Source organism: Cherax quadricarinatus, chromosome 20, assembly GCF_038502225.1.
Source record: "Cherax quadricarinatus isolate ZL_2023a chromosome 20, ASM3850222v1, whole genome shotgun sequence".
NCBI lineage: Eukaryota > Metazoa > Arthropoda > Malacostraca > Decapoda > Parastacidae > Cherax > Cherax quadricarinatus.
In genome coordinates this window covers 12,932,853-12,958,278 of record NC_091311.1, presented here as the reverse complement: position 1 = coordinate 12,958,278, position 25,426 = coordinate 12,932,853, and the positions used below count along the sequence as shown (strand labels likewise).

General features: G+C 41.1%; 1 protein-coding gene across 1 annotated transcript; it reads left to right on the top strand.

The window, feature by feature from the left end:
* Positions 1-626: 626 nt before the first annotated feature.
* LOC128699913 (acetylcholine receptor subunit alpha-like 1) lies at positions 627-25,215 on the top strand. The gene is made up of 3 exons (XM_070087084.1): positions 627-734; positions 3,940-4,806; positions 24,261-25,215. The coding sequence occupies exons 1-3, from the start codon at positions 627-629 to the stop codon at positions 24,456-24,458; spliced, it is 1,173 nt and encodes a 390-aa protein (XP_069943185.1). The 3' UTR covers positions 24,459-25,215.
* Positions 25,216-25,426: the final 211 nt, after the last annotated feature.

Genomic DNA, 25,426 nt, shown 5'->3' with positions numbered 1-25,426 from the left:
TGTTATTTCTTTCATTTCCCTTTCCTACTATACTGTATTAAAGAAGTCATTCATGAGAGTGAGAGAGAAAGAGAGAGAGAGAGAGAGAGAGAGAGAGAGAGAGAGAGAGAGAGAGAGAGAGAGAGAGAGAGAGAGAGAGAGAGAGAGAGAGAGAGAGAGAGAGAGAGAGAGAGAGAGAGAGAGAGAGAGAGAGAGAGAGCGAGAGAGAGAGAGAGAGAGAGAGAGAGAGAGAGAGAGAGAGAGAGAGAGAGAGAGAGAGAGAGAGAGAGAGAGAGAGAGAAAGAGAGAGAGAGAGAGAGAGAGAGAGAGAGATAGAGAGAGAGAGAGAGAGAGAGAGAGAGAGAGAGAGAGAGAGAGAGAGAGAGAGAGAGAGAGAGAGAGAGAGAGAGAGAGAGAGAGAGAGAGAGAGAGAGAGGAGGAGGAGCCTCCTTTGTTAGCCGTAAGAACTGTCAAAGTTGTCAGAGTTGACGATAAGACAGGATGGACTATATCTCCTTAAATACCTGGACCAATAAAAGGCTGTGGGCCCAGATAAGGCGAGCCCAAGATTGCTGAGTATACTGATATGCAGACTAGCAAGCATTACATGTAACTCGCATCTATCAGTACTGTCTAGCACAGTGTAAATGGCCTTGTTTTTGGAATCAAGTAAAAGTACTGAAGTCCCTGTTCACGAAAAGAAAAGCAAAGAAAAATCAGCTAGTACTGACGAGTGTCAGTCCGATCAATCACTGGTAAGATTCTTGGGAGAATTATCTCACATCATATGATACTGTTTTGCAACTACCACTCGCTTCTTTGTGGCCGTCTGTATAACTTCAGAAAAGGTCACTCTATTACTGATATGCTGTTTAACCTTTCTACTATGTGACATCAGTCGCTGGATGAATTCAAAATCAGATGTGTAGTAGCACTGAGCATAGCTGGCGCTCTGGACCGAGTATGACACCAGGGATTCTAGGCAAAATTAAAAATGCTGTGTCTCTGGCTCTGCACTGTGCCGCCTTAGTGAAAATCTTCTGTTTAGATCTCAAAGAGTCATAAAGACAATCAATTGGTGCCAATGTTCCACTGAGTAGTGCGTTTGAGTCATTGGAATGGAATGTTTACTTCAAGGATCTTCAACTCATCCAAAAATCCCATGCCTATGCAGATGACTATACTCTAACATTTACAGTACTTATCTAAGAAAAGAAATGTCAGTTGTTTTCTGTTACATCAGTCACCTGCTTACAATTATTGCAACCTGGGGAAAAGGATGGCAGCTTACATTTGCTTCTGAGGAAACACAAATGATGATGATCTCTTGGAACCATCATGGTAATGATGGATTAGTGGGAGAGTTTTGGAACGCAGGAATGAAGTGGATATCACAGTGATAAAAATCTGATTTCAAACCGAAATCTAGCAAGCAAGGTGACCAAGAAGTTAACAGCACTAATGTATATCTCGTAAATGTTCGATGGTAAAGATACAAAACTCTATACGAGCTATAAATGCACTTTCACTTAGAGTTTGCCCCAGTTTCTTGGACTATTTGTCACTGTCACATCTATGGCTTCTTGACAGAACAGAGAACAGAGCAAGATGACACGTCTCTTTCCTAGACCCGGCGTTGAATTATCTGCCATTTCAGCAGACTCTTCAACACCGGAGAAATATGAATGATCTTACTGTACTGTACGAGGCCAGTGCTGTCAAGGTACCACACTTGGCTAAACTTCGCGGAAAGCGAGAACACATTTTCTACACAGGACGGGCAACAAACAACAACAACAACTTCATTTTGGCTGTACCTCTCTCAAGAACATCACTTCATCTGACATCATTCATTCCAAGAATAACATGAGTATGGAATAAGTACGGCATAATGGCACTGAAGAAATAAAGTCGGTTCACCAAATGAAATCGCTGTTCCACAAATGGCTCCAACTTCATCTTGTTCCCTATTTGTATGTTTCATAGCAGTAAAAAGGCTTCCAGATGACCTGAGACAGATAAAAGTTCTTAGTTTGTAAGTAAAAGAAGGAACCTTAACGTAACACTATAAAAGGCCTTAAGAAGAGAGAGAGAGAGAGAGAGAGAAAGAGACAGACAGACAGACAGACAGACAGACAGACACAGAGAGACAGAGAGAGAAAAAAAGAGAGACAGAGAGAGAGAGAGAAAGAGTGAGACAGAGAGAGAATTCTATTAACGAAGGCTTTGACCCTGGCATATGCCTGAGGGAGCTGGCGGAAGCAGAGTCGGAAATTAGTTATGTTATCGTAGATGTGTGGCCTTACTGCCGAGGAAGCTGATATCTCACCACAGCTCCACTGATTCCCTTCCTACCTACCTGTGCTTGCTACTGCTTTTCTTAGTGCTGATGTTCTTACTCCTGCTGCTGATGCTTGTTACTAATCTGTTACTACTGGTGCTTCTGCTGACTTGTTGACGGCGATTACATGTAGCTTAGGGCTGGATATTAAATTTTCTATTATTCTATTTCCCGCTTTCTGTAAACTTCGGAGGCCCTCTCTATCCTTCCCCAAATGGGGAAGGATGGTGAGGGAATGGGATGCTTGGGTAACGAACGTTGCCTGTGTCCTGACCATATATGAGAGGAACTGGCTGGCATCACTACGCTACCTTAATCTGAGGAAACTTTCCCTCACTCCTCCTGTTGATACTTTTGCAATATTGCATGGCTTCTGATGACGCAAGGAGACGTTTGAAAAATGAGGAGTTCATTTAAAATTAAGTCCTTTCTAAAATTTTCTCTTATACTGTTAAAGATATATATTTTTTATTTATGTTGAGGTATAAATTAATAATTTTGTGCCAAAAGAACTTTAGAAAACTTACCTAACTTTATTATAACAACCCTAATTTAATTTACCCTAATCCAACTAAATATATTTTAGATAAGTTTACAATAATTTAATAATAAACAAACACAATGAAATATATTCTTTTTCGTTAGGTTCAGAATGATTTTTGCGAAATTCATGCATACACAAATTTTCGCTTGCCTTATTCGGCAAGAAAGGCGTTGCTATTTAAGCCAAAACCGCTAGGTTTACCTATTCGGTAAAACCGGCCGTATCCCAGGGTGACCCCAAAAAAGATGAAACACTTTCACCATCACCCACACCATCATTGTCTTGCTAGTTCAAAACTACAGATATCCTCAGCCCCTCCTCCAGAGTGCAGGCATTATCCCTCCCACCTCCAGGACTTAAGTCCAACTAACCGGTTTCCTTGAATTCCTTCATAAATGTTACTTTGCTCACAATCGAATAATTTACTAGAAATTACAACTGTTATTTAACAAATAAATGTGAGGAGTCAGAAATTGTAAGGTTCCCTCTAATATTTTTTTCTGGAAGAATTTTAATGCCTGGTACATCAAAAAATGAGGAGGCGAACTCCAGTTTCTTAGGTTGGACTGAATAATGATCAGATGCTCAGATTTAATATTTTACAAGAATATTTAACAAATATTATATATTTAGCAGCGTTTACATTATAAGGATTTACAGTACATTTTTTAAACTTTTCTTAGTACATGTTCCAATGTTAGTCTACAAATTCTGTTGCTATCTCCCTTATCTCAGTTACTGTATTTTTTTGTGAATAATATTTAATACAAAAGCCCCGTAAATAAAATTCTGATGCCATGAAAACGGAACATTGAAATGATTGTGTTTCAATAAAATATATATTGACACTGCTGCTTTCTAGAACTTGATAAACGGTACCTTTCATTTTACTGAGTACATCAAATGATTAAGTTAATCAAGCGGACTGACCAACAGCAAATTTTCAATCACCTTTTGTGTTCAGACGCAGGTATCGTCTCATTCATTTGTTCTTAAATCTTAAATTCTATTCAATAAACTTTCACTAACAAACCAAAAAAATATGCTTTTCTAACTGTGGTATGTTGACCTGCAGGTTGATCTCCAACATCTGCACCAGCAGCGAGGCAGTAACCTAGTAGATCCTGGAATAGACCTCAACGACTACTACATCTCTGTCGAGTGGGACATTCTTAAGGTGCCCGCTCTCAGGAATGAACGCTTCTACCCCTGCTGCCAGGAACCCTATCCTGATATCTACTTCAATATCACCATGAGACGGAAAACGCTCTTCTACACCGTTAACCTCATCATACCCTGTGTTGGTATCTCGTTCCTTTCAGTATTGGTTTTCTACCTTCCATCGGACTCTGGCGAGAAGGTGTCCCTCTGTATCTCAATCTTGCTCTCCCTCACTGTGTTCTTTCTCTTGTTAGCAGAAATTATTCCACCGACGTCCCTAGCTGTGCCTCTTTTGGGTAAATATCTGCTCTTCACTATGATTCTGGTAACGCTGTCTGTTATGGTAACCATAGGAGTCCTGAACGTCAATTTTAGGTCTCCCTCGACGCACAAAATGGCCCCATGGGTGCGGAAGATTTTTATCGAGATGTTACCAAAGTTCTTGTGGGTAGAACGACCAAATAAAGACGAGGAAGGTCCAGATGAAATTACAGCTGGAGGGGATACATCCTTCACTCCCTCGAGCGATGGGTTTGATAAGTTTCCCTTTGAGGAACACCCGTATGACATTCCTGCGATACCACCTTCACCGTACGACCGTGACAGGTATGGGGACGATCATCTAGCTCTGCCCGCCCCTGAGTGTCATGCCCAAGCGCATGCTCACGAGGTAGCCTTCGTGCCAGAACTAGAGGAGCCAAATCCTTACCAGGATCACCGTACTCTCAGAAGCATCGAGTACATAGCGCAACACATGAGGAATGTCGACTCTTTCGGAGAGGTGAGTAATATGTTTTTTTGCAGTTATTCATAAAAGTTGCTGTTCTATGTAGTCACTTTTATATGTTCTTCCGTGGAGTAATTTCTGTTATGTATTATGATGCTTTGTTGAGAAACTTTAATGTTATGCTCTAAAGCATAACGTTATGCTCTAAAGCATAATGTTATGCTCTAAAGCATAATGTTATGCTCTAAAGCATAATGTTATGCTCTAAAGCATAATGTTATGCTCTAAATCATAATGTTATGCTCTAAAGCATAATGTTATGCTCTAAAGCATAATGTTATGCTCTAAAGCATAATGTTATGCTCTAAAGCATAATGTTATGCTCTAATGCATAATGTTATGCTCTAAAGCATAACATTATGCTCTAAAGCATAATGTTATACTCTAAAGCATAATGTTATGCTCTAAAGCATAATGTTATGCTCTAATGCATAATGTTATGCTCTAAAGCATAATGTTATGCTCTAATGCATAATGTTATGCTCTAAAGCATAATGTTATGCTCTAAAGCATAATGTTATGCTCTAAAGCAAAATGTTATGCTCTAATGCATAATGTTATGCTCTAAAGCATAATGTTATGCTCTAAAGCATAATGTTATGCTCTAAAGCATAATGTTATGCTCTAATGCATAATGTTATGCTCTAAAGCATAATGTTATGCTCTAATGCATAATGTTATGCTCTAAAGCATAATGTTATGCTCTAAAGCATAATGTTATGCTCTAAAGCATAATGTTATGCTCTAATGCATAATGTTATGCTCTAAAGCATAATGTTATGCTCTAATGCATAATGTTATGCTCTAAAGCATAATGTTATGCTCTAAAGCATAATGTTATGCTCTAAAGCATAATGTTATGCTCTAATGCATAATGTTATGCTCTAAAGCATAATGTTATGCTCTAAAGCATAATATTATGCTCTAAAGCATAATGTTATGCTCTAATGCATAATGTTATGCTCTAATGCATAATGTTATGCTCTAAAGCATAATGTTATGCTCTAATGCATAATGTTATGCTCTGTAGCATAATGTTATGCTCTAAAGCATAATGTTATGCTCTAAAGCATAATGTTATGCTCTAAAGCATAATGTTATGCTCTAATGCATAATGTTATGCTCTAATGCATAATGTTATGCTCTAAAGCATAATGTTATGCTCTAAAGCATAATGTTATGCTCTAATGCATAATGTTATGCTCTAAAGCATAATGTTATGCTCTAATGCATAATGTTATGCTCTAAAGCATAATGTTATGCTCTAAAGCATAATGTTATGCTCTAAAGCATAATGTTATGCTCTAATGCATAATGTTATGCTCTAAAGCATAATGTTATGCTCTAATGCATAATGTTATGCTCTAAAGCATAATGTTATGCTCTAGAGCATAATGTTATGCTCTAAAGCATAATGTTATGTTCTAATGCATAATGTTATGCTCTAAAGCATAATGTTATGCTCTAATGCATAATGTTATGCTCTAAAGCATAATGTTATGCTCTAAAGCATAATGTTATGCTCTAAAGCATAATGTTATGCTCTAATGCATAATGTTATGCTCTAAAGCATAATGTTATGCTCTAAAGCATAATGTTATGCTCTAAAGCATAATGTTATGCTCTAAAGCATAATGTTATGCTCTAATGCATAATGTTATGCTCTAATGCATAATGTTATGCTCTAAAGCATAATGTTATGCTCTAAAGCATAATGTTATGCTCTAAAGCATAATGTTATGCTCTAAACCATAATGTTATGCTCTAAAGCATAATGTTATGCTCTAATGCATAATGTTATGCTCTAAAGCATAATGTTATGCTCTAAAGCATAATGTTATGCTCTAAAGCATAATGTTATGCTCTAATGCATAATGCTATGCTCTAATGCATAATGTTATGCTCTAAAGCATAATGTTATGCTCTAAAGCATAATGTTATGCTCTAAAGCATAATGTTATGCTCTAAAGCATAATGTTATGCTCTAAAGCATAATGTTATGCTCTAAAGCATAATGTTATGCTCTAAAGCATAATGTTATGCTCTAAAGCATAATGTTATGCTCTAATGCATAATGCTATGCTCTAATGCATAATGTTATGCTCTAAAGCATAATGTTATGCTCTAAAGCATAATGTTATGCTCTAATGCATAATGCTATGCTCTAATGCATAATGTTATGCTCTAAAGCATAATGTTATGCTCTAAAGCATAATGTTATGCTCTAATGCATAATGCTATGCTCTAATGCATAATGTTATGCTCTAAAGCATAATGTTATGCTCTAAAGCATAATGTTATGCTCTAAAGCATAATGTTATGCTCTAAAGCATAATGTTATGCTCTAAAGCATAATGTTATGCTCTAAAGCATAATGTTATGCTCTAAAGCATAATGTTATGCTCTAATGCATAATGCTATGCTCTAATGCATAATGTTATGCTCTAAAGCATAATGTTATGCTCTAAAGCATAATGTTATGCTCTAAAGCATAATGTTATGCTCTAAAGCATAATGTTATGCTCTAAAGCATAATGTTATGCTCTAAAGCATAATGTTATGCTCTAAAGCATAATGTTATGCTCTAATGCATAATGCTATGCTCTAATGCATAATGTTATGCTCTAAAGCATAATGTTATGCTCTAAAGCATAATGTTATGCTCTAAAGCATAATGTTATGCTCTAAAGCATAATGTTATGCTCTAAAGCATAATGTTATGCTCTAAAATGCTTTTGTGCTGTGTAGAATCTTTGATGTTGATCTGTGTAATATCTAGTAGATTGTTGTATTGTATGAACATGAAAGGAAACACTAGAAGGAAAAGACGCTTATAAAAATTAGAAGAAAATTCAGATGAGTGCGTATAAACATACATAACTGCATTAGTAGTATGAACTAGGTATGTTGTAGCAAGATGTTTCTGGTAACCCATGATGCCATGAAACAGAAAGAAAAGCCATCGGAAATCCAACCAGAGAGTAAAATAATAACAAATTCCTCGTAACTCAATCGCTACCGCACTCAGCTCTCACGATGAGGTCCGGAGCTCGAACCTCTGGTATTGCTGGCAAGCATTAGGGCGTGCTTCCATAAGACACCTGCTGTCCCTGTTCACCCTTCAGTATAAAATGGGTACCTGGGTGTTAGTCGACTGGTGTGGGTCGCATCCTGGGACACAACTGACCTAATTTGCCCGAAATGCTCAGCATAACAAGCGCCTTTCTATACAGTAGTATGTCATTAATGTCAGCTATGGTCTGTAAACCATGTACATGTACTTTTAGAAATAAAATTTTATTATTATTATTATTATTATTATTATTATTATTATTATTATTATTATTATTATTATTATTATTGTTATTATTATTATTATTATTACATTCAGTTGGACAGAAAGTGCCTCCTAGGTGGGATCTCTCTCGCAACCTGATACTTACCTATTAATATTATGCAAGAATCGTGAACAAGCGATTCAAGATGCAAAACAACCACAGGGGGAGTTGAATACTGCCCGATGCCCGGGCATGATGGTGGCTTCCTTTGTACTTACCTAATCAAACTGTAAATACACACTGTAACCTTGCAAAGAAATAAAATCTTTATTTTAATCTTTTTAATATCTCTAGGCCTTTCGTGTTGCAATCAACACTTCATCAGGAGCTTGCAAAGTTGCAAAAATGAGTAAAAAATCCCAGCAGATTCCTTCCTAGGGACGCTTACTAAGACTGAGGGGGTGGGAAACATACAGTGCCTCAAGCGCACGAGTGCCTAGTACCACCTTTGACAATCCAGAGCATTCACATAAGAATCCGGTTTTAGACTGTGCACAATAGCCTCAATTATAAACGACTCGAGCTTGAATAACTCACAACTATGATTATATAACGAATGTTTATCGTGTTTAATAATCGCAGACTCAAGAATATTTCTTTCTAGCCATTAAGTACATGGAGATGTACATATAAAGAGGCATTTTATTCGTCTGGGACACTGAAAGGAGACAGTTTTAAAAGCAAGTATTTATTCTGAGTACGCTTCTCTCAGGGTTCAAGTTCATCAAATCATAATTCATAAAAGAGGATGACTTGATAAAGCCTGTTAGCACTGATCGAAACGTTGGATTAAGTATTTTCTCTGCAAACTGTGTTTTTATTATTATAGGACGGCACTATTGGCCAGTCAAATCATTCCATCAGAAACATCACCTAACTCGTCTTGGCTATGATAAACCATATGATGCTTAGAGTCCTATCATGTAGGTACCACTTTTTCTAAGAAATCTCGCGCACATAATAAATATCAACCCTCAATTTGAACGACTTCATATTCAACAACTTTTGGAGAAATCGAAATAGACGGCTACTGTCCAACAGACTGAACACCACAGAGAACACAAAGCCTCGACATAGTGTCGATGAAGAACGCTGCTGCTGAAAGATGGTACCAGTCAAACTAACCAAAGGATCAGTCCCTAAATAGAGCTTTTGAATGCGATACTGTAATCAAGAGATACACACGTTTGTGTCCATGTGTAAAATTAAACAAAGGTTAAAATTAAATTCTTCTTTAATAAGCACTAAAACGAAAAAGAAGAAAATTTTGAAATTTTATTGAATTAGGCATATAAGCAGATATTCAACATGTAATGTGTAGAGCAACGGTAACATCAACATCAGTTTGCAGATGCAGCTCATTGCAGAAATCAATTAGTAGTAAGCGTTTTGCTTAAGTTTAGAGTAAGAAATGAGGATTATACAATATACAGACTGTAGCCAACTTTGGAGAATCCTCACACGTCCATATATAATAAAAATCTAATAAAAGAATATATAAATCAGAATTTAAGTTCGATAACAATGTGTAGTGCGCTATATTCTCTTCTGTAGCCAACAGGTTTGCAGTAATTTTCCACATCAAACAATGGATCATAAAGCTTCTTTGAGTCACATGTAATAGGCACCATAGACTGAGAATAAGCCCTCAGTGAAAGTGTCTACTAGTGCCCGGGCTTCAGAAAGGTATCAGCCCTCTCACCTCAGCCTCCACTGAGTATAGTAAGTTGTTAGGAAGGATCCAGTAGTAGAAGGAAATGATCGCTTCCTGATAAATCAGAGAGAAAAGATCACTTTGAATTCCAGATTCGAGAAATGAAACGTAAAAAAGAGGTAATGCCCTTCAAGGAACTCCTAAAATTCTATAAGAAAGCAAATTCCTAAAAATGAAAAAGGCGTTGGGTCACTCAGATTTGGTATTCACATGATTTGCATTTACAGACCGAAGATTAGGAGAGGCATAAGGAGCGCATGGATAGGTCTTCCCACATGATCAATCAGACACCTGCTGCCTGAAGGGAAGATCTCAGAGTTTATCTGACTGCGACATATTGCTGCATTAACTAAAGATCTAAGTCATCCTGCTAACTAGTCCGGAATGAAGGCTAGGAATTAAAGAAAATTATTTTCAGAAATACTCTAGTAACCTATATCCCTTCTTCCCTGAGCTTGACCTCTTATATAAACAAGGAAACAGAAAGTTTCTGTTCACATTAGAAAGTCTAAGTATGCTCTAAATGGAGGCATAAACCCAAAACAGGTTAGTGTAAGATACGGTTTTTTCACATTTCGTTATCATCGTACATGCGACCAAAAACGGAAAAATGTCCTACTTTTCCCAGGCAATTTTTCAAGCATCCGAAATTTGGACACCAGAAGCTCATATGAAAATCTGCTCTAAATTCCTGTGTTACCTGTTGCACTGTGTTCAACATTGCAACGGAAGTAGTTTGACGGCGCAAAAATGGGAGTCCCCACAGAGCAAATGAGAGAAATTATGAGACACAAACGTGAGTTTTACATTATGAGGTTTCCTGAGGCTAATAGGAGGGAGTATTGCCTCCATCTTACCTAGTCTTACGTGGCCGATACTGCTGTCTGCGGGACCCCTACTGCGTAGAAGGACTCTTTCTGACCGGCAAAACAAAATCCTTTACATTCATCTGGATACTTCCTGTCTTGTGTCCCAGTACTTGTCCAGATGAATACTGACTGTACGTCCACTCAGCTGCTGTCTCTGAGTGATTCAGAGGATGGCCAAGGAACGCCCATGAAGAGTACTCGTGAGGATACATCAGTTTGTGTGAGCCTGTTACATCAGAGTAAATGGAAGCAAGAGGGTTTTATTACTTATGCTTTTGGAATACAAGCAAGGTAATACGTATTTATGAATAAATTCAGAGAAACCACTAAGCTGTACTCATGTCCCGGAGATAGAAAGTTCAGAGTCTGCGTTCGGAAGAACGTTTGTGGAAGTGGCATTTTGAGGGTTTATTTAAATTCTAGTGACTTCACACTTAATTCAAAACAGCTGTTGAATAATTAATAGTGAATGTAGTTTTAATTTAGTCTAGGTGGGAGATGGCCGGTGTTTAAAAATCATTATACATAAAAAAGCACATCAACCCCTCTTCTGGATTCTTGAATCCACTCCGTCCTCGAATTTAATCATTCCTAATACCCTACTTAATATTATGATCCTGCTGAGGCTGCTGCTGTTGTTTCTCGTGCTTTTGCTGTCTTTACTGGTGCTGATGATGATAATGCTGCTGTTGCTGTTCCTCCTGCTGCTGCTGTTGCTTCTAGTAGCGCTGCTACTGCTGCTACTTCTGATTTCATAAGGGATGTTGTTGGTGCTGCTGCTGGTGCTGCTGCTACTTCTGATTCCATAAGGGATTTTTGCTGGTGCTGCTGCTACTGCTACTCCTGTTGATGTTGCTACTGCTTTTGCTGCTGCTGATACTTCTACTAATTTTGCTGCTGCTGATGCTGCTGATACTTTCGCTGCTGCTGCTGCTGCTGCTGCTAGAGTTGTTCCCGCTGGTGCTGTTGGTGGTGGTAGTGCTCCTGCTACTAGCATTGCTATAGTTGTTCCCACTGGTACTGTTGGTGGTGATGTTGGTGCTGCTTATGCTGCTGCCGCTGGTACTGTTGGTGGTGGTAGTGGTGCTGCTGTTAATGCTGCTGCCGATGGTGCTGCTGCAGTCGATGGTGTTTCTACTGCTGTTGTTAGTGCTGCTACTGATGATTTTTGTAATTAAAATTTGGGGAAACAATAAATTCGTAGTGATCATACAGCATCTGGGAAATAGGAAGAAATTAGGTTCAGTCCAAGGAATGGGAGATCAGGTGCAATTTCTTGAATCTTGAGCACCTGATCCTCGTAATGGAACCATCTTTGAGAATGTTAATAATGAGTGCGATGTTGATTTTGAAAATAATGACTAATGTGAGAAATATTATGATTATGACGATGATGATGACGATAATAATTATAAGGATGAAAATGATGATGAATGATAATGAAAATGATGACGATGAATGATGAATGTGATGAATGCTGGTGCTGCTGCTGCTGTTTTTTTTCTCGTGGTGAGTATTAGAGTATCAGATATTACATCAATACTCGTCTTATCTCTGAGGAAACACAACAAAAGTTTCCTTCGCTTGGAGATTTTAAAAGTCTTTTGTTTCGTATCAATTAGCTTATCGTTTATTATGTATTTATCATTTTTTTTGGAGAAGACTGTTTTTAAATTGTTTGACTTCCAGCATAATACGTCGAAACAATTTTCATCTCGAGTTAATTATGAACGATTCATAAATTTACTCTCCCTTCTCTCGTTTCATTTATTTAGATTTTAAAGTTCTGTAAAGGTGTTATTCCACAAAGATTGGAATTCAAATATATAAAACAACTGAAAAAATGTAAACTGCGTGTGAAAAGTTTCTCCTCATATAATTTTTAGACAAGTTCTGGGGGAGATTGGGATTCAATTACACTTAAATCCACGCTAAATGAGGCACTTGCGCTCCTGAATCGAATCTTCACGTTGAGAAATATCAGGATTAGTGGGATTACTCACTTAAGTCAGCCGTGCAAGCCAGTATGAACGAAAGGTAGAAAAGGAGAAAAATGAGAAGGGAAGAGAAGGGCAGAGTAACAGTGAGAAATAAAAGACGTATAAACTATGAAGGAATGCCGTTAATCTCCAAAACAATTTTTATTTTAATAATATTCCAGAAAAAAAACTGATAGTTTAGTTTTGGAAGAGCTTAAATATCACCACTGAGAGTGAGCAGAATACAATCGAATGTTTTGAATTTATATAGAAACTATGTAAATACTTCATTTTACTAAGATTATGAACCAGTCGATAGGCAAGAAATGTCACTCATTGGTTATGGTGTCTCGTAGCTGGAGTGCTAGCACACTCATCTCAAACACCGAGGTCCGTGATTTGACCCGCGACCACATACACTGCTTCTACTCAAAGAATAGCTTAAAAAATATATATAAATAAACCTTCAGTTTGTATTTACGTTTATTAAGCTTAACGAGATTCAGTTTTACTTAATTTTTATTATTATTCTCCCCAATACGGGGACATTGATTTATCTACCGCTACAACATTTTTTATTATTATCACACTGGCCGATTCCCACCAAGGCAGGGTGGCCCGAAAAAGAAAAACTTTCATCATCATTCACTCCATCACTGTCTTGCCAGAAGGGTGCTTTACACTACAGTTTTTAAACTGCAACATTAACACCCCTCCTTCAGAGTGCAGGCACTGTACTTCCCATCTCCAGGACTCAAGTCCGGCCTGCCGGTTTCCCTGAATCCCTTCATAAATGTTACTTTGCTCACACTCCAACAGCACGTCAAGTATTAAAAACCATTTGTCTCCATTCACTCCTATCAAACACGCTCACGCATGCCTGCTGGAAGTCCAAGCCCCTCGCACACAAAACCTCCTTTACCCCCTACCTCCAACCTTTCCTAGGCCGACCCCTACCCCGCCTTCCTTCCACTACAGACTGATACTCTCTTGAAGTCATTCTGTTTCGCTCCATTCTCTCTACATGTCCGAACCACCTCAACAACCCTTCCTCAGCCCTCTGGACAACAGTTTTGGTAATCCCGCACCTCCTCCTAACTTCCAAACTACGAATTCTCTGCATTATATTCACACCACACATTGCCCTCAGACATGACATCTCCACTTCCTAAAGCCTTCTCCTCGCTGCAACATTCATCGCCCATGCTTCACACCCATATAAGAGCGTTGGTAAAACTATACTCTCATACATTCCCCTCTTTGCCTCACGGACAAAATTCTTTGTCTCCACAGACTCCTAAGTGTACCACTCACCCTTTTCCCCTCATCAATTCTATGATTCACCTCATCTTTCATAGACCCATCTGCTGACACGTCCACTCCCAGATATCTGAATACATTCACCTCCTCCATACTCTCTCCCTCCAATCTGATATCCAATCTTTCATCACCTAATCTTTTTGTTATCCTCATAACCTTACTCTTTCCTGTATTCACTTTCAATTTTCTTCTTTTGCACACCCTACCAAATTCATCCACCAATCTCTGCAACTTCTCTTCAGAATCTCCCAAGAGCACAGTGTCATCAGCAAAGAGCAACTGTGACAACTCCCACTTTATGTGTGATTCTTTATCTTTTAACTCCACGCCTCTTGCCAAGACCCTCGCATTTACTTCTCTTACAACCCCATCTATAAATATATTAAACAACCACGGTGACATCACACATCCTTGTCTAAGGCCTACTTTTACTGGGAAAAAATTTCCCTCTTTCCTACATACTCTAACTTGAGCCTCACTATCCTCGTAAAAACTCTTCACTGCTTTCAGTAACCTACCTCCTACACCATACACCTGCAACATCTGCCACATTTCCCCCCTATCCACCCTGTCATACGCCTTTTCCAAATCCATAAATGCCACAAAGACCTCTTTAGCCTTATCTAAATACTGTTCACTTATATGTTTCACTGTAAACACCTGGTCCACACACCCCCTACCTTTCCTAAAGCCTCCTTGTTCATCTGCTATCCTATTCTCCGTCTTACTCTTAATTCTTTCAATAATAACTCTACCATACACTTTACCAGGTATACTCAACAGACTTATCCCCCTATAATTTTTGCACTCTCTTTTATCCCCTTTGCCTTTATATAAAGGAACTATGCATGCTCTCTGCCAATCCCTAGGTACCTAACCCTCTTCCATACATTTATTAAATAATTGCACCAACCACTCCAAAACTATATCTCCACCTGCTTTTAACATTTCTATCTTCATCCCATCAATCCCAGCTGCCTTACCCCCTTTCATTTTACCTACTGCCTCACGAACTTCCCCCACACTTACAACTGGCTCTTCCTCACTCCTACAAGATGTTATTCCTCCTTGCCCTATACACGAAATCACAGCTTCCCTATCTTCATCAACATTTAACAATTCCTCAAAATATTCCCTCCATCTTCCCAATACCTCTAACTCTCCATTTAATAACTCTCCTCTCCTAATTTTAACTGACAAATCCATTTGTTCTCTAGGCTTTCTTAACTTGTTAATCTCACTCCAAAACTTTTTCTTTTCAACAAAATTTGTTGATAACATCTCACCCACTCTCTCATTTGCTCTCTTTTTACATTGCTTCACCACTCTCTTAACCTCTCTCTTTTTCTCCATATACTCTTCCCTCCTTGCATCACTTCTACTTTGTAAAAACTTCTCATATGCTAACTTTTTCTCCTTTACTACTCTTTTTACATCATCATTCCACCAATCGCTCCTCTTCCCTCCCGTACCCACTTTCCTGTAACCACAAACTTCTGCTGAGCACTCTAACACTACATTTTTAAACCTACCCCATACCTCTTCGACCCCATTGCCTATGCTCTCATTAGCCCATCTATCCTCCAATAGCTGTTTATATCTTACCCTAACTGCCTCCTCTTTTAGTTTATAAACCTTCACCTCTCTCTTCCCTGATGCTTCTATTCTCCTTGTATCCCATCTACCTTTTACTCTCAGTGTAGCTACAACTAGAAAGTGATCTGATATATCTGTGGCCCCTCTATAAACATGTACATCCTGAAGTCTACTAAACAGTCTTTTATCTATCAATACATAATCCAACAAACTACTGTCATTTCGCCCTACATCATATCTTGTATACTTATTTATCCTCTTTTTCTTTAAATATGTATTACCTATAACTAAACCCCTTTCTATACAAAGTTCAATCAAAGGGCTCCCATTATCATTTACACCTGTCACCCCAAACTTACCAAACATGTACCATTTTAATAACACACTGATCATCTCTCTGCCTTGCGTAACCAGCCAGCTGTCACCTTCTATTTGTCGAGGTCGGTGCCCCGAGTGTGGGCTGCAGTCTTCTAGACGACATTCAATATGTCGCAAGTTTGTATGACTAGTGCATCAGTGCCATCGCCCCGCACTCGACAAGCGAGCACAGGGTCTGAATAGTACATCCTGAGGACAGCCATTGCTCGAGCCCTGGGTTTTTCTGATCCCGGAAGTGTTCCCTGAGGGAGAGGTTTTTATCGATCCAAACTCAGAGAAAAGAGCTCACTCATTGAAGGTCGATGTTGTGGATGCATGCAGAGCTTGTCCGGCGGGTCGATGTGCATGGAATACCATGGCCAGGATGGAGAGTATGGCTGGCATGTTGCTTTATGATTTATAACAAACGGAGATTTAATGTAACTGTGTGGAATAGAAAGGAAAATGGTGAATACTGAAGTAGAGTATATTTATTGATGACAGTGAGAACATTATGATGAATGCTAATAAGATTAGGACCAACAAAGTTCTTTTTAATTAAACCATACCACGAGCGGGGTTAGAACCCGGAGTTAGAACTCTCTGATCGCGGGTTCTAAGTTCACTCGTGGTATGATTTGTTTGCAATCTTGTCATTACGATTTCATGAGTCTTCTTTTTGATTCGTTGGGCGCCTTCATAATTATTCACAAATAGCCAGCATATAGAAGACTGAGACTTATTACCACGTTACGGTCCGATTTGCACCATTAACTAGTCACACAGACAAACTTGAAGGAAAAAGAGCCAGAATATATAGGAGGGGGAGGGGTGGACAGGAGTGGTAGAATGGAAGGAGACAGTAGCGTTAATGTAGTAACAGTAATAGTAGTGGAAGTTAGTAATAGTGGTAGGTAACAGTAATAGCAGTAAGTGCTTCAACAAGATGCCGAATGTTGAAACATCTCTTATACATCCCTTATATTGTCAGGTGCTGCAGCCCAGGGTCCTCCGCCAGCTGAAGGACCTCCAGGTGCTGCAGCCCAGGGGCCTCCGCAAGCTGAAGGACCTCCAGGTGCTGCAGCCCAGGGGCCTCTGCAAGCTGGAGGACCTCCAGATGCTACCAGCCCAGGGGCCTCCGCCAGTTGGAGGACCTCCAGGTGCTGCAGCCCAGGGTCCTCCGCCAGCTGAAGGACCTCCAGGTGCTGCAGCCCAGGGTCCTCCGCCAGCTGGAGGACCTCCAGGTGCTGCAGCCCAGGGGCTTCTGCAAGCTGGAGGACCTCCAGGTGCTGCAGCCCAGGGGCCTCTGCAAGCTGGAGGACCTCCAGGTGCTACAGCCCAGGGGCCTCTGCAAGCTGAAGGACCTCCAGGTGCTACACCCCAGGGGCCTCTGCAAGCTGGAAGACCTCCAGGTGCTGCAGCCCAGGGGCCTCTGCAAGCTGGAGGACCTCCAGGTGCTGCAGCCCAGGGGCCTCTGCAAGCTGGAGGACCTCCAGGTGCTGCAGCCCAGGGGCCTCTGCAAGCTGGAGGACCTCCAGGTGCTACAGCCCAGGGGCCTCTGCAAGCTGAAGGACCTCCAGGTGCTACAGCCCAGGGGCCTCTGCAAGCTGGAGGACCTCCAGGTGCTGCAGCCCAGGGGCCTCTGCAAGCTGGAGGACCTCCAGAGATTAAGTGAAAAGCGTTCACGGTTACTGCTGCAAGTTTATAATTATAGTATGTTATTTCATCATGTATATGATGAACTGTTGATTTCTACCTGTGTTATACCTGGAGAGGGTTTCGGGGATCAACGCCTCCGCGGCCCGGTCTGTGACCAGGCCTCGTGCTGGATCAGAGCCTGATCAACCTGGCTGTTGCCACACGCAAACCGACTTACGAACCACAGCCTGGCCCGGTCGGGTACTGACTTTAGGTGCCTATACAGCGCCTTCTTGAAGACAGCCAGGGGACTTTTTGTAATCCCCCTTATGTATGCTGGGAGGCAGTTGAACAGTCTTGGGCTGTTGGGAATTTTTTTTTCCTTTTGAGAACATCACTGGGGCATCACAGTTCCTATAGCCCAGGGGCTTCACAGTACCTGTAGCCCAGGGGCCTCACAGTACCTGTAGCCCAGGGGCCTCACAGTACCTGTAGCCCAGGGCCTCACAGTACCTGTAGCCCAGGGGCATCACAGTACCTGTAGCCCAGGGGCATCACAGTACCAATAGCCCAGAGGCATCACAGTACCTGTAGCCCAGGGGCCTCACAGTACCTATAGCCCAGGGGCCTCACAGTGCCTGTAGCCCAGGGGCATCACAGTACCCCCTCCCAACCCCTGCCACTGCTCTATAAAGCCCCTTATGAATCCATGCCCCTTAAACATAGACCTACCTGGTACCCCATATTGTCTCCCATCTATAACCTTATCAAATACCCTTTTCAATCGATTTCCAAAAATTCTTGCAGATAACTTATAATTGCTGCATATGAGCGATATAACCCTATGATCCTGCACTGTAGACTGTTGGGCTCCCTTTGGCACCAACACCCTGACTGCCGTCCGTTGCAATTCCCCCATCATCCCCCTTCCCTTTTATCATAATAAACAACCTCACTAAAAACCCCTTTAAAACCCCCAATGCATGACATAGAAATCATACGGCAAACCATTTATGCCCAATGCTTTACCCGAGCTCATGCCCAACAATGCTTGCCATACCTCACACTCCAGAATAGGACCCCCTAAAGCCTTCCTATCCACCCTCTCAAGCACACATTGCATCCAAAGCCCCATGTCCTGTAGAGCCGCTTCACTTATACCCACACTTGCCATATACGACCTGAACCATTCATCAACATATCTACCCATACCCTCCATCGTGACCAACACCTGACCCTCCCGATACCCCTCCATCCTCGCATGCACATGCAATCCCAGTATTTCTGTGGCCAATCTCTTCTGTCTCTGCCCCCTCAAAACATAAATCAACGGTCGATCCCCGCAGAGTACCTCCTCCAAATCTCCCAATACACATGCACCATTTTGCAAGACCTGTATATTATCTTTTAACCCCTCAATTTATGCAACAGGGTATTTTGTATCTCCACCCCCATAACAATTCCTCAGCTTCCCTTCAAGATACCCTATAAGCCCATACGCCAACTGGTTTTCCTCCCACCCACATCGAACATAGAAGTCTCTAATGCGTGTCTACTCCACTGTTTCGGACCAACTAACCAAAACCCCCTCCCCAGGCACCCAATTCCACAAACTCACCCACAATTTTGCAAATGACTCCCCCCATCCCCCCCCCTTGGAGCAACCAGACATTCAATTTCCAATAACTCCCATATCGTCTAGGCAATCCCTCCCACCCTAAACTGGAGTAAACCAAATCCAACACTTACCTGCTGTACTTCGACCGTGCAAGGCACATACAGTCTGTCAAGCCTGGCCATGCACCCACGATGTACAAAAGTGTGCACAATCCCCCCAGCACCCCTCCACATCTATTAACCCCACCCCTGGAGTTTACCTGGAGAGAGTTCCGGGGGTCAACGCCCCCGCGGCCCGGTCTGAGACCAGGCCTCCTGGTGGATCACAGCCTGATCAACCAGGCTGTTGCTGCTGGCTGCACGCAAACCAACATACGAGCTACAGCCCGGCTGATCCGGAACTGACTTTAGGTGCTTGTCCAGTGCCAGCTTGAAGACTGCCAGGGGTCTGTTGGTAATCCCCCTTATGTGTGCTGGGAGGCAGTTGAACAGTCTCGGGCCCCTGACACTTATTGTATGGTCTCTTAACGTGCTAGTGACACCCCTGCTTTTCATTGGGGGGATGGTGCATCGTCTGCCAAGTCTTTTGCTTTCGTAATGAGTGATTTTCGTGTGCAAGTTCGGTACTAGTCCCTCTAGGATTTTCCAGGTGTATATAATCATGTATCTCTCCCTCCTGCGTTCCAGGGAATACAGGTTTAGGAACCTCAAGCGCTCCCAATAATTGAGGTGTTTTATCTCCGTTATGCGTGCCGTGAAAGTTCTCTGTACATTTTCTAGGTCGGCAATTTCACCTGCCTTGAAAGGTGCTGTTAGTGTGCAGCAATATTCCAGCCTAGATAGAACAAGTGACCTGAAGAGTGTCATCATGGGCTTGGCCTCCCTAGTTTTGAAGGTTCTCATTATCCATCCTGTCATTTTTCTAGCAGATGCGATTGATACAATGTTATGGTCCTTGAAGGTGAGATCCTCCGACATGATCACTCCCAGGTCTTTGACGTTGGTGTTTCCAGTCAACAAATCCTCCAAAACCATACAACAATACCCCGAACCCCATAGTTCCACATCCTTACGCCTGATGACACAAATCCAATCACCAGCTATGACTGTCACTGCATGAAGTGACCTCAGATGATATACTAAAACCTCCCTCATGAACCTATTCTTCACACGACCATCCCCCTTTGCCGGTCCACATACACAAAGGTGGCCCGATCCCTCCCCATAACCCTTCAACCCTGACCACCCTTCCCTCCCCACCTTCTTCACAATGCCACACAACAAATGGGCTAGTCTCCCTAATCATGATTGCCATATCTCCTTTCAATCTTGTGTGTGCCACGTATACATGAAACCCTCTATCATTAATACACATCCTGGCTTATAATTGTGTTCTTGAACAAACACAACATCTACGCTGTAACGTACTAAAAATTCCCGGAACCATTTACACTTCCTTGCAGACCTCAAACCACTGATATTAAGTGTTAAGCACTTCAAACAGACAATGGGGCTTTCCTTTTGACACCAATGTGCCTTTCTCCCCCTGTCCATTTGTTATCCCCTCTGTCTGCCCCCTCCCTTAGAATTTCCTTTCACTGGGACCAGCCCCTTAGGACCACCGGGACCTCTCAGCGTCACATCTGCCCATGTCTTTTTACTCATTTTTTTACCCATTTGATGAGCAGGTGTCAGCACGTCCTCCGTGTCAGGAACAGCTGCACGCTTGCGTGACTCACTGTCCACCTGCATCATATCCTCTGGAGGGCAGGCCTGATGTACGTCCACTTCCACAGTATGAATCAGCAAGTCTGCAGCAACACCAACCACTGGCATACCGCTGTCGACCACGTCTGCATCTACAGTAGACCCAAGATCTAGTGCAACATCCAGCACAGCAATCATGCCCTGGGTACCCAACAGATCATCCAGGACAGAGGCAATCAAGGCCTCCATGTCACCGACGACCACTGCTGGTACGACCTTGCCATCCTCAAGGTCAGTCTCCGAAGAAGGCAGTCCCCCGGGATGCGTGGCACATGCTGTTTCCGTCATCTCAGTCCTCTCCACCTCCACGCCATGCCCGGTGAAGGCACCAACACACAAGGCGGAGTCGGCTCTTCATGTTCCTCCTGGGACTCTGTGCATCGCCCATCATCCCTGGGGCCCTGTCGGCGAACACACTGTGCAGCGATGTGAGATGTGATCATATGCTCCCGTGTAAGTCACCATCACATGAGTTCGGAAGTCGTCGAAGATGACATAGGATGGTATCGGATGTAGTAGTGTCATCTTTAATGTGAACATACCTTCAGGAAGCCCAGCATACAGCCCATCAGACCACCTCCCAACCATACCATGTGTATTGTGCCAAATTTGTCGAAAGCTGCATGTAGATCCGATTCATCAGCTTCAAGGCTGATGAATCGGATCTACATGCAGCTTTCGACAAATTTGGCACAAGACGGTACATTACGGATTTTCACCCATGTATTATAACGTCAAACATCATGGAGTTTCACAGAAACTGCATGGTTAACAGGAAGACTGATATCCTGATACCGTGCCACCACTGTCTGATAAAAACCAGCGGTGCAGAACTTCACAAAAATCCTGGAAGCACCATTCAATGTCACACCATATAAATCATCATTGACGATGCCACAGGTATCACGAATGATAGCCGGCAATAACATAGTTGTAGTTGGCCCAGACACAGCCCCACGGATCAGTTCAATACACACAGTGTTGACACAGTGCCTACCAGCCAGCACCACATTGCGAAAACAAACTGCCACCAGCTGGCGATAGGGAACAGTCTCGGCTCACGTCCTCTCGGCCCAAGGGTTAAAAGACGATTGCTCGTTTTTCATTGTTATAAGCTGAAACCTCGTCGTGGAACCTAAATGAGATATAGGTTAGTAATTTGGTTATGTTTGTAACAAGAAAGGTTGTGTAATGATCAGACGTATTGTCATTGATTATGCAAGCGTTTCGAGGAGTCAATAAATTTGTCAATATGTATGGCCAGGAGAAGATGCAGATGTCTCAGTAATTCATCTGGGTGTTGTTACTGAGGGTAAATTAAGAATTTATAATTGTTGTATACGATGCCAGCTATTTGTTTATTTAGTTCATTTTTATGACATCGCACAGAATAACACTTTCAGCACGGAAAACACACGGAACTTCACCTCTTGCTACAGCAGTTAGCACGAATGGCTGTAGATGATAGAAAGCTTGCTGGTGACTCAGGATGGTGCAGGCTTGTCAAACGTGACTTGGCATCGCCGCACAGGTTAACACTTGGAGGCAATAAATCCAAGTTGACGCCGGCGAAAAATTAGATACAAGAATAGAAATTTTAATAGAAAAAAAACAGCTTTCTCAAACGTACTGGTATTGCAGTGCAGGTTGACTGATGGAAAGATCTTAGACGCTGAGGTCGTGGCAATCAACAGGCTGTGTGCTAGTGTGCTGAAGTGTTGCTCACTCCCTCCGCCCCCTGGGATGGCCACCGCTGGCTAGGTGCATTGCTGACAATCAAATATACTTGATTTGAAGAACTTGTAGTGGAGGTAGAATTTCAAGTAGAAGAGCGGGTTGAAAGCTTACATAGCTTGCTATTGGGATTTATTAGGATTCTGTACAAGTAGGCCAAGTGTAGTAAGAAAGACGCCGTCCCATATTTCCAGAGAGGGATGCGTGAGCAGGAGGAAGGCCTGTTGGTCAATGAGCAGTGACCTAGGCGGCATTATGCTGAGCAGGTGCTCAGCTCAAGGGTCACAAGAGAAAGTGTTCTGTAGATACTTGCTTGACGGAGTGTTTGAATGCTACTTTGAGTAGGTTTCTAGAGAAAACTAGGCCAGGTCGAACTGGTTCGTCCACTACCTTCATTTTTGCGAATTCTTTTACAAGTTGGGTTATGAAATATTCCATTGCTGCTTCCATTAATTTAACTCCCCATATTTCTGGCCCTCCATGTGGTTCGTAGTTATCACAGTCTATTTGCATGTTATTGAAGTCCCCTTCTATCAGAAGCTTTGCCTTGGTTCTGTTTGCTCTCCTACTGTTCTTATTATGCTCTCCCTCAGTCTCCTATTGTTCAATGAATGGGCTATATATCACTGTTTCTTTTACCTTATGCATCTTCTTAACAAGAGATGGAAAGCCATTGATGATACTCATTGGGTCACTTGTAGTTTCTACTCTACAATATTACCGCACACTAGTGTATCAGTTTAAGTTAAACAAATTGGCAGATATAATGTGCAGACAAATGTCCTCATATAAATTTAAGCAGTTTAAATATTGGGGATGCCTTAAGTCCCTCTAACAGTTCGTGGAAAGCTGAAGAGATGTGTCGCAATTTATACCTGATTAGGCCAGTACCCCGGCAGCAGTGGTGGTGGGGGGAAGGCTGATTATACAGCATATTAGGTATCAGGCTACTGTTGTAAAGAAAAAATCGCTTTAAAGTGAAATATAGTCTTTTAGGTTATAGTGAGTGGTGAATATACTTGTATATATTTTAGGAAGCCTAAATAAATGAAGAATAGGAACAATTAAAAACTGCTGAATTTGCGAAACGTGGTAAAGCAATGCGCTGTAAACTGGGGCCCGCCAGTACATGTTTTACGATTTATTTTTGTTTTCTAGCTAAACAGGATAGAATAATATATGTGTTTCCTACGTCAAATATGTTCTTTCCGTGTCCGTAACTTACCTTCTTTCCCAGCATTAAACTATGTATATACTAGTCCAGACCGTTATAGCTATTTGCACGCAACTTTGCATGTCGAATCTCTGTTGTTCTAATCTAACAGTGAGTTTCTTCCAGCAATATTATTCAGAATATAACTCCGCCAGTTTCGGACGTGCTAACCTCCTTGTGATGTATAAATATACTTAGTTGGATGAATCTTATTGTATTTATTTGCATCTTTTTTAGAGCGTAGTCTGACATGGGAAGCCTCGGTAGCTAGCTTTCAAATCAAATACTGATTCTTTTAATTTGCAGATCGAGGACGACTGGCGATATGTGGCGATGGTTTTGGACCGCCTCTTCCTATGGATCTTCATGGTGGCTTGTGTTCTGGGCACGTGTGGGATAATCTTCAGGGCGCCTTCCCTCTACGATACAACTCTTCCTATAGACATTCAACTGTCGAAGGTCGCGCAACGTCGCCGTCTTGATCTAATGGGACCAGAGGAATAATGGAAACTAGTTATAGATGGCATATTGGCGTGTTTTTAGAATTGTGTGGACTGTGTACAGTAGCCGAGGATGAAATAAAAATGACAATATAAATATTGCTGATTCCATTGTTTTACACATTAGGGCAATGGAATGACAATAATGGACTTTGGAATCTGCGGTGCTGGAACACGAATGATACAAGGTTAGGACTCAAAAGCAGCAGCCGTGGTTCACTAAGTACAACATAATTTGAACACTATTCCCGCCAGTATTATATAGTGCTGTGTTAAACTACACCAATATAGCAACTGAAACTAACGAAGTGTATATTTTAGAGGAATCTAAACAAATGGGAATAGTGATCACTGGTAAGAATGAACAGACACGTATCTCTCTTGGTAAGGTCTTTTTATTAGGTGTGGCTTAATACATTAATGTAAGATGTGTGATGTAAGACGTATAGACCAAAAGGTCAGCAGGCAAGACAATGTACAAGCTGGAGCTGCACTCTGTGCTGTCTTGTTAATAATCAAAAATGCTCAAAATTTCTGAGACAACAATATTAGAAGCTAGAATAATTTGATTTATTTTTATACATACGCCTCAAACTTTACCTGTTGCCTTTGATTTATCTATATAAGCTCATTAAAACTTATTTTGTAAAGATTACTACAAAATTCATAGGATCACCAGCTGCATGAAGCATATTAATAGTAATGTTTCCCTCTCTCTCTCTCTCTCTCTCTCTCTCTCTCTCTCTGCATCTCCAAATACACACACACACACACATACATACATATATATATATATATATATATATATATATATATATATATATATATATATATATATATATATATATATATATATATATATATATATATATATATATATATATATATGTATATACGTATACATATATACATATATACATATATATATATATATATATATATATATATATATATATATATATATATATATAT